Source organism: Protopterus annectens, chromosome 4.part0 (assembly GCF_019279795.1).
Source record: "Protopterus annectens isolate FY-2018-M chromosome 4.part0, PAN1.0, whole genome shotgun sequence".
Classification (NCBI taxonomy): Eukaryota; Metazoa; Chordata; order Ceratodontiformes; family Protopteridae; genus Protopterus; species Protopterus annectens.
The window spans coordinates 799636364-799647043 of record NC_056733.1 but is presented as its reverse complement, the minus strand read 5'-3'; the positions used below and the strand labels follow the sequence as shown (position 1 = coordinate 799647043).

General features: G+C 37.5%; 1 protein-coding gene across 2 annotated transcripts in view; it reads right to left on the bottom strand.

The window, feature by feature from the left end:
* Positions 1-10680, bottom strand: part of ADGRD1 (adhesion G protein-coupled receptor D1) — a 2063662-nt gene that overhangs the window by 959 nt on the left and 2052023 nt on the right. For both annotated transcript variants that reach the window (XM_044068759.1, XM_044068760.1), the window contains one exon: positions 1-706. This exon is cut by the window's left edge and continues 959 nt beyond it. In XM_044068759.1, the coding sequence (XP_043924694.1) occupies positions 611-706 (96 nt within the window). In that variant the 3' untranslated portion in view covers positions 1-610. The remainder of the gene's footprint in view (positions 707-10680) is intronic.

The following is a 10680-nucleotide window of genomic DNA, read 5'->3' as shown; positions in this document are numbered from 1 at the left end:
TATGTAGGGTTGTACTAGGCTAAAGTCGATACCTTGATTCTCCTGCTAAATTAAATCTTCATTGTTTTAAATTTGCAGTTGGAGTAGAGCCGACTTTCAGGGACAGCAATAGCACTTTAACTTTAAGAAACATCAGGCCAGCTGCACAATCTACTTATTTATTTTGTCAGTCATAAAGGAACTCTTGTTGGAAACACACTGCTACAAATTACATAGTAAACTCCAGACAGAAGTAAAGCAGGCCTTACAAACACAAAAAGCAATTGTTATTCACAGTCCTTAATAAAAGCAATTTTCGGAGCTCAGCAGGATAGATGCAGCGATTATTTTTACCTCCGTGAAATAGTATCATGTCAACAAAGGAGACAGAGTCACTGAATTCCAGTAATGTCCTCAACCAGCTCATTGTTAAACAGTACTTAGGTTTTGGCTATTAGTTTCAGAAGTGTTAAGCTTATTTGGTGACTTTTCTTTCTTCCACAAGCAGCTGCTGAACCTTTAAGGTCACTTGGTGTTCAAAGCACAAGCCACAGTAGTTAATATACAAATGTGCCAAAAGTACACTGAAGTACGCCAGTGATAAAATATGATTTCACATGACCCGATGATGTCATACTGCAGACAGATCAATCCGGTTTGCCGAATGGCTGCTTTTGTCCCAGGTGTTTAACTTAGTAGGAGATGTTCCAAGTCGGTTACCATTCATCTAAAAAGTTACACAAACAGGTGTTATAAAATAACACAAAGGTACCAGCACACAGAATGACAAATAACAGAATAAAGAATACTCCAGAACAATCCATGCTTTGATCACTTGGCACATATTCTGATGTACAAGAACCATTTCACCCTCTAACCCATACATTCTTGGAGTCTCATACAGTAATAATCCCTCACATCAGAGAAAAGGCCTTGAGGTTCTCCTCAGTAGCAAAAAAGTGTATTCAGCATCTGCATACAAAAAAGTAAACACTGCAGTGAAAAGAACCAGAAAAACTCAGAATAAATTAATTCTGAACATTTGGCTAGCTGCATTATTACTTTACTAATGATAAGTAATCATGACCAATACTTGACTTGCTCTATTAATACTTTACAGTGAAGGACTGGTCTCTTATCCAGGATTACAATATCTGTCCTGCACCCTCTGAGTGCTGGGACAGAAACAGGGTCTCGCTTCCCTCAGCCCTGAAATGGATAAATAGGTAATTAAAGAATTAATGATTTACATTATTATTACTTTAAATTCTGAACTGCAATCAGATACACATATTTATGGATTATCTTATGGCAAGCAGCTTGTTTTTTGCATAAAATTACAATAGTTATAGGTTCCTAGGTGTTTACTAGGCTAACGACCACAAGGACCTTTTTAAGCCTAGCCATGCATCGCAAATCTCTGACAAGTTCTGATACCCTTGTTAAGTGTAAGCAGGGGCTTGAAAGATGAAACATTTTCAAGCAGGTGGCTGGGAGATGAACCATTTACAGGCTGCCTGTGTCCATTAGAGACATAGGTACCAAACCAGGGATGAATTTCCTGTTCCCCATCCAATTATCCAAGTTGCACTTGAATTTGGTTAGGGAGGAACTCTGCTTCACATGGATTGGGGAGCCTGCTCCAGAGACGGGGTAGTGTCTGGGATACATGCCTCTCTCCAACAGGTCCTGTTAATATCACAGGCAAGGTTTAAGTCTTTAGAATGGGTAATTCTGGTGCTGTTTCTTCTGTGGATATGCAGGAGTTCTGTCAGAGTGAGGTCAATGCCCTGTATGTCAGTATAGATCTCCCCTCAAAAGCCTGTAGGAGACAGAATACAGGAATAGGGCCTTGAGACAGTCTGCATAGGACATTTTTACTTAAGCCCCATATTGTTTTAGTGAAGAACCTCTTTGGATGTTCCATTTGTTGGCTATGCTTGGTTAGGTACATATCAAAGGGGGCATTGTACTCAATGATAATTCTGATGAATGCCAAATACAGTGGAACAATGACTTCTTTGGACTTAGATGCCATACCTTTGTTTATAAATTGCAAAACATAGAATGACTTCCTCACTACTGTAGACATATGATGGTCAAAGGCTAGATTAGTGTCTATGTGTGTCCCTAAGTCCTTGACTACTGGGTCAACTGTAAGGGATGTGTTGTCAATACTGACTTCCCAAAGAATACTATTATGCATTTTTTGGCATTTAGTTTTAGTCCATGGCTCTGACATCAGTCGTTTGTCTATGTCAGACCTTCCTGGAGAACATCTCTGTCAAAGTGGGATTCAATGACAGCTCCTAATTTGCAATAATCTGCAAATTTAGTCAGCCAGAGACCACTGACATTGGCCTTGACTTTACAGAAGTAAATGGCAAAAAGAAGCTGTCCAAACACCAATCCCTGAGGGACTCCACTTGTGACTGGCCTCTTTGTAGAGTGAACTCCCCAATTCTAACTTCCTGGGTCCTGCCAGTGAGCCAGTTGGCTATCTGCCAGGTGACATACAGGTTTGTACATGACCTCCTGGGTTTGTCAACAATGCCCGAGTGGGGTCCTGTATCAAATGTCTTAGCCAGGTCAAAGTAGGCAGTGTGAAGCATTCTGCCCTCATCCATTGCTTTGGTGATCTTCTCAAAGAAGTCCATCAGGTTGAGTAGGCATGGCCTGCCCTTGATGAAACTAAACTGGGTTGGGTCCAGTGTCTGGAGGTTTACTATATCATTATTGATCATTTCCATGATAATTCTTTCCATGGCTTTACATATAAGGCTAGTGAGACTTATGAATCTGTAATTTCCAGGGTCTGTAGTTAGCCCACCTCTGTGCATAGGGATGACTGTTGCAGTTCTCCATTCATGCGCTATGAAGCCTGTTCAGAGGTTACAGTTAAATAGCAATTCCAGTGGGCCTGATAGGTCATGTCTCATGCTATTTAGTAGGCAACCTGCGATATTGTCTGGGCCCATTGATGCAGTGTTCTTGGCCTTAGATAGATCATTAAGAACCTGTTCCCTAGTGATAGCAGAGGGAGTTATATTTGAGGGTTAAATGCTCAATTTCAGATATTTTGGACTTCCTCAAAGAGGATAACCTTACCAATTGAGAATGCATTCATCTAACCAATGAAAGGATTTTTTGAGACATTTCTTTCATAACAGTTCATTATTTAATGTCTTTTAATATTCCTGCATTTTATATTAAAATACATTTAATCTTATAAAATGTATATATAATATTTTCAAACAAGTAACAGATAGTGTAATATATCAAATATTGAAATAAAAAGTACACGTGCCAAAGACTGTACACATCTATTTTCAGTTTTGTGTCATCGGTGAAAGGGACTCACAGCGACAGTATCCAAAATTGTAAATCCAAGTGAACGACTCAAATGTAGCAAAAGACACTGTAACACATTTAGGTTTTTTGTTTCACAAATTAAACTTCATCAGAATAAAAAAATAAAAATGCCAAGACCAATAAATACATGACATCATCACCCACATGGTACATTAATCATGACATAATTAATTAGCATAAAAGACATAGATTTCATCAAAAAAAAAATAAAACTACATATGAAAGTAAAAAAATTCATCCTAAACACATCAATTTTAACTTAAGCAAACAATTAATGGGAATATTTTCATTAAGACCGGAATGACTCCAGCAATTTGTTTGTAATTGCCAATACAGTTCACAAGCTTCCAGGGACAGATAATCAGCTCCTCCCTAGGGTTGGTGTTTAAAATCACAACCACAAACAATAGAAAATGATGTTGGGAAAATTCAGTCATGTGTTTTGCCAAGGCATTATTTGGACCCTTCTCACCAATACTATACAAATGCTCTCGTATCATGTCTTTAAAAGCCTGTTTGGCTTTGCCAATATAAAAACACTTGCATTGCTGACACACAGCAGTATAAACAATACACACACACACACACACACACACACACACACACACACACACACACACACACACACACACACACTTTTATAATGCAGAATTGTATGGCAGAAAGAAAAGGAGGTAGACACACTAAGTGGGCAAGTTAGTGGGGGGTGTTTCTGCATATGCTTGAGTAACACATAGTACCTTTGTACAATTTCCTTGACTGGGTTATACTGGTGATTGTTACTTTCATTTCAACTCAGCATTATGGTCCCATTTGGGTTCCTATTAGAACTCCGAATGCTTGAAATGTCGAATGTCATATGGTCGACACCATATGAGCGACATTTCAAGAGTTCGAAGGTTAAACATAACGGCGCCGTTCGGTGTAGAATGGGAGAATTTCCCTTCTCCTGCACTGAAGTACGATCTCAGAGTTGGCATATTTAAGTAGGGGGGGTACAATAAAAATTCGGGTTAACAACAGCATTACACAGTGTAGTCACTTCTGCATTTAAAATATATTTGCAGAAACTACAACAACCACACCTGTAAATCTCCCATTTCTTTATATTAAATTGTCGAACATTAGTATAACATTCCATCAGCTTCTTAAGACAAACTTCTCCTAACTGTGAACTTGGGGGAAATTTTTTCATTTCCATCATCCAGAATATTAAAAATACCCCAATTTCTTTTAACAATATTCTTAATCCCATCATAGTCCAAGCTCTGAGCTGTGACAAATGAAGTGGACCAATTCATATGAGGAGTATTACTTGTCCCAAAATTATTATTGGTAAAGTTCCCCAGTAATGGGACATATATACCTGTTTCCCTTTCCCTTTTCATAGCAATCACAACACCAGACAGACTCATTGAGGCATCTGAATGTAGTTTTCGTTAACAAAGATGGTGATTTCAAAGTGTACAATTATACTAATGTGACTGTTACATAATTCTTTTTTGAAGTATTTTTGAAAGATTTTACTTTTTTCCTATGGCTACAGCTAAAATTGTCAAAGTTTTGTTAGTTTTGAAAATGTTTGTGAGAAAATTTAATTTTTGCCTTTAGTTTACATTTCTGAGCATCTCTGTGAACAAGATAGTTGAGAACTTTTAAGTAGTAATGTTAGATTATGGTGTTTTAGTTTGAATGTTGATCAATGCAATTTATTAATTATATTGTGTGCAAATAGGAACCTCAGGGTCATGAAACCTGATAAAGGAGGGGGGTTATTCTTAAAGAATTCTATTGATTATATCAACAAAATGATGGTGATTTTAGAGAACAAAACCAACGAGGAACTGTCCCATAATGAGATGCATACTGCATATAAAAAGATTGATTGCACGTTGTTTGACATGTTGATGCAAGGTAAAATTGATTATACTGAATATAGTTATTTGAAAATGGACTACTTTTTGGTGCCCACAACTTTCAGAATTCCCAAAGTCCATGAGGATATATATATGAGACCCACCTTTAAGACCTATAGTGGATGCCAAGTCTTCAAAACTACTACCTTTAGTTAAGTACACTGATTTGAAGCTGAAAGGGGTTGTACAAGGTTTACAGTATTTAGTCAAAGACTCTTGGGACTTTTTAACATGCATCTCTGATGACATCTATAATGAGAATGTTTTATTTGTTACAAAAGATGTTAAAGACTTATTCTCAGTTATATCGCACTATGTGGGTCTTGAATGGATGCTGAAATTTTTAATTGAAAACAGTGAGCTAAGTGGGGTGGAAATTAAAGTTGCTCTGAAATTAATGGAAATTGTTTTGAAACATAATAATCTATTATATACAGGCAAAAAGAAGGGGTAGCAAAGGGTGCATCTTGCTTTCTGTGTTTTGTGATGGCTATGTAGAAGAAGAAATCTATACTAAACTCAGGGTTTACCGATTGTTGGTCTTTTTACACCAGATTCCTTGACAATATTTGTATATGTTGGACAGATCAGCATAATAAAATTAGTGACTTTTGCATAATATTAATAATGCTACATCTTTCTTAGCTTTACACATACAGTTTCTGATGAAGTGTTACATTATTTGGGCATTGAACTAAGTAAGGATAACATACATAGTAGATTCATTTTCAAAATATATAGAAAACCAACTTATGCAAACTGCATGTTACATTTTATTAGTTGTCACCCATGGCACCAAAAGAAAACAGTTGTCAAAGGACAGTTGCTGAGGGCTGCCAGGTTGGTATCTGTATTTTCAGACTTTTTAGTTGAATGTGAGAATTTGAAAGGCATGTTTTTATGACGTGGATGTCCAGAGAAATTTCTTTGCGACATCATTAATGAAACTGTGATGAAAAGGGAAACAGGTGTGTATGTCCCATTATTGGGGAACTCTACCAATAATAATTTTGGGCCAAGTTATATTCCTGATACGAACTGACCCACTTCATCTGTCACAGCATAAAGCTTGGAATATGATTGGGTTAAAAATATTATTAAAATAACCTGGGGTATTTTTAATATTCTAGATGATGGAAATGAAAAAAACTGGGACTTCTACCAAGCTGAATGAAAAAAGTAGAACAAACGAAATACAAAAACTAAAAACACCCGTTCACAAAATGGAAGAGTCCAGCTGCCTACAAGAAAAGAAAGTAGTTTGATTCAGTCACTCCCGTTAGAAATAGACTAACAAAACTTAGTATTCCCACAGAGATGTTATATCTGAACAAAACCACAGCAACCTTGGCAAGTACAAATTACTAGTTATTCATAAAAAAATACTAAGCATTTTCATTTCATACAACAAGAAACTTCATCAGATAAAACTGTTAGCACCACAACTTCAGCTTTATATACACTTATACCAAATTCATGGTTAGGAGAATTGTTTGTCTTAAGAAGTTGATGGAACATAATACAAATGTTCAACAATTTAATAGGAAGAAATGGGGGATTTACCGGTGCAGTTGTAGTTTCTGCAAATATATTTTAAATGCAGAAATGACTACACTGGGTAATGTTAATAGCCCTAATTTTTATTGTAAGTGTCTTACAAAGGGCATTGTTTATACCACTATTTGTCAGCAATGTAAGTGTTTTTATATTGGGAAAATCAAACACACTTTTAAAGACAGGATATAAGAGCATTTGTATAGTATTGGTAAGAATCATACAAATAATGCCTTGGCAAAGCACATAACTGAGTTTTCCCAACATCATTTTTTATTTTTTGAAGTTAAGACTTTATGCAGCAAACCTAGGTGAGGAGCTAATGATCTCTTCGTGGAAGCGTGTGAACTGTACTGGTGATTAAAATCAAATGCTAAAGTCATTCCTGGTCTTAATGAAAATATTTCCATTAAATGTTTGCTTAAGTTAAAATCTGAGGGTTTATGATGAATTTTTTACTTTCAGTTGTAATTTTATTTTTTGATGAAGTCTATGTATTTTATGCTAATTAATTGTTTCATGATTAGTGTACCATGTGGATGAGGATGTCATGCATTTATTGGACTTGGCATTTTTTATTTTATTCTGATGAAGCTTCTGTTATGAAATGAAAGTGCTAAATGTGTTAAAATGGCATTTGCTACATTTGAGTCATTCACTTGGCTTTACACTTTTAGATACTGTTGCTGTGAGTCTCTGTTTTGTTACGCTTCTTGGTTAATAATGAGCAATGCCTGCAGCCCTCTTTGCTTAGCACAGGGTGAGATCCCACAGTTCAACCTGACAGATAGATAATTTGCCTGAATGTTTCTGAAAATTACCCATCAGTCTTTGTCAATGACCTCTTCAAATACCCTTTCATGACTGAGCTTTCATGTCAGGAACATCTTTTGACAAAACAGTTTTGCTTTGCCTTGCACTGGGAAAGCCCTGTGTTAGTTATGCCTGACACACACACACACACACACACACACACACACACACACACACACACACACACACACACACACACACTTTTATAATGCAGAATTGTATGGCAGAAAGAAAAGGAGGTAGACACACTAAGTGGGCAAGTTAGTGGGGGGAGTTTCTGCATATGCTTGAGTAACACATAGTACCTTTGTACAGTTTCCTTGACTGGGTTATACTGGTGATTGTTACTTTCATTTCAACTCAGCATTGTGGTCCCATTTGGGTTCCTATTAGAACTCCGAATGCTTGAAATGTTGAATGTCATATGGTCAACACCATATGAGCGACATTTCAAGAGTTCGAAGGTTAAACATAACGGTGCCGTTCGGTGCAGAATGGGAGAATTTCCCTTCTCCTGCACTGAAGTACGATCTCGGAGTTGGCATATTTAAGTGGGGGGGGCGTGAGGGGTGCAGGGAGGTTTACCCTCCTGCCTGCACCGTTAAGGTAAGTTTTTGTTTTGTTTGTTTTATTATATATTCAAACTTTTAAACTTCGATCATATGTTGTCGAACATATGGGATTCGAAGTTTAGAAAGTTTGAATATATAATATAGACTCTCCCATTTTTATTTTTGTGATTTATGCAAGCAGATCAAAAAGAAGATTTTTGTGTGTATTCACATAATATTAAAAGCAGATTTTGAATATAGAACACACTTATGGATGTGGGAATTGCTCCAACATTGCTTCATAACCTATTTGTGATTCTTCCCTCTTTGCTTGATGGCCTAACTCTCATAAGCTCACTCAGTTACTCAGTTTAATTTATAGCTCGCCCTTATTTTAAACTGTATAGCGGAACAGTCTTTACACCTCTGTGAGCAAAACAGAGGTTCTGATGCAGGAATACTGCTGGTGGTTCAACTATGTGATGATTAAAAACTCTAAGGCTCAGAGATGTTCTACACAGATGAAGTAACAAAGCCAACTGCCAATAACTTGTAATTCACTGGGGGTCATTTTAGGAATCCTCCATTTTTGTTTGAAGGGAAATTCACAAGTTAGTGCAAGTGCAGTCTTAGAAATATTATTCCCACTGCTAGTGGTATCTGTGTTACATTTGCAGAGCACAGGTTGTAAAACACGGGGACACACAATAGTGGTCCAGTAATTAAAATGAATAGAAAAAGCAACAAAGGCAATACTGATTCTTAGAGACCAAGGGAGAAAGCTATGGCAGGAGAAAGCATCACAGTGGCTATGGGAAGGGGGAGAGTCCTCAACATTACAAAAATATCTGTGGTTTTAAACTTCTTCTGGAGCAGATAATGTCTGTAACCATATATATTCCCTGACAGAATTGATGTACAGGGTTTAGTAAAACATCAGCAACCTGTTAATATAGGAATGCCACTTTTAGGGACAGGATTTCCATGCTGTTGAGAAGAATGACTTCCTGCAAGTTAGATGGATGATGTAATTGACAAGATACATTTGCATTTTCAGGTTTCTTGTGTTCAGAGTCAGAAATCATCCTTAATTGCCTTCAAAAATCCATCCTATTTCCTACAGTTTTGTAGCAGCAAGTGTGAATATGGGAGTAATGTATTTCCTCAAAGTCAAAAGGGAAAGTGGTGAGCATAGGGTACAATCTAGGATTTACAATAAGGTATCTTAAGTCTACATCCAAATAGCTCTGACACCATTTGTAGGGTCAGCAGATATCTTCATTTGAAAGAAAGAGAAACAGAGACAGAGAGAGATTTGTTTTGGTTTCCCACCTCTTACTTAGTCTGCATATCTAATTCCTGGAAAGATGGAAACTGCAACAAGACTTCAGTTGTTTCCTGCTGCATTATGGAGCTACAGAGTTTCTCAACTTCCTCTTTGCAGCATTTGCAGAAAAAAGGCACCAGTTCCTGGTCTCATGATATACATACATACATACAAATATTTCAAGCATGGGCATTAAAGCTCTTCTAGCTTGCCATTAAATGATATGTTGTGGCACACGACACAACATCTAATCTTTATAAGCCAGTTAAGTTTCTTACAGAACAACATCAGAATGGCCACATGATCTGAAAGGTGATTCACATTACCCAAAATAATGCTTGGGTATGGCATCACCTGCTACATGTCACCATTAATTAAGACAGAAAGCAGATGAACCCATGATACAGAGGGATGAAGCCTTGACTGTGACCAGAAGGATGAACCCTTGGTTGTAATCAGAGAGATGATGCCCTTGCTGTGACCAGAGATTTGAAGCTGTGACCATCAACAGAAGGATGAAGCCTTGACTGTGACCAGGAGATAAAATAGTGACCAGGGGATGAAGCCCTGATTGTGATAAAGGTGATTTGGAACTAACCATAAACCCAGACACTGGAGGAGCCAGTGATGGAGGGAGCATATCAGTGGCAGATGCCAATTTGCTCATCCTTGGGGGGGTAGGGGGCAGTCTGGACAGCTGCAATTTTGGCACAAGAGCATCCTATGTAGCATATGAGAGAAAGATGTGGTCAACTTTGCAAAGCTTGCTAAGGTATGTCCATGCTCAAAGGGGAAGGCATTAAAAAACATTCTTGAGCACATACATCAGCTGACGACAGAAGGAAAAATGGAAAATATCTTATGGCCACCTAAATGATGGCCGCTGTGACAGATTCTCATCCTGTCAATATGTCATAAATAGGCATAATCTGTTGGAGGGCTAGACAGTCAACAGGCATAAGAACAGAAAAAGCATAATAAGAAAAAAAAAGCAGTTAAGAAGGTGAACCTAGTCCTTCTGCACTCATTATATTTCTTCATCATGCTATGGAAAACCTATGTGCAGTATGGACGACAGGGGTAGTCTTTGCACTCAGGTAGACTATAAGTAGATAACCGAGTGTGGTTAGCGACGGTGCTCATAATAGCCTGCACCACCTGGGTTCAA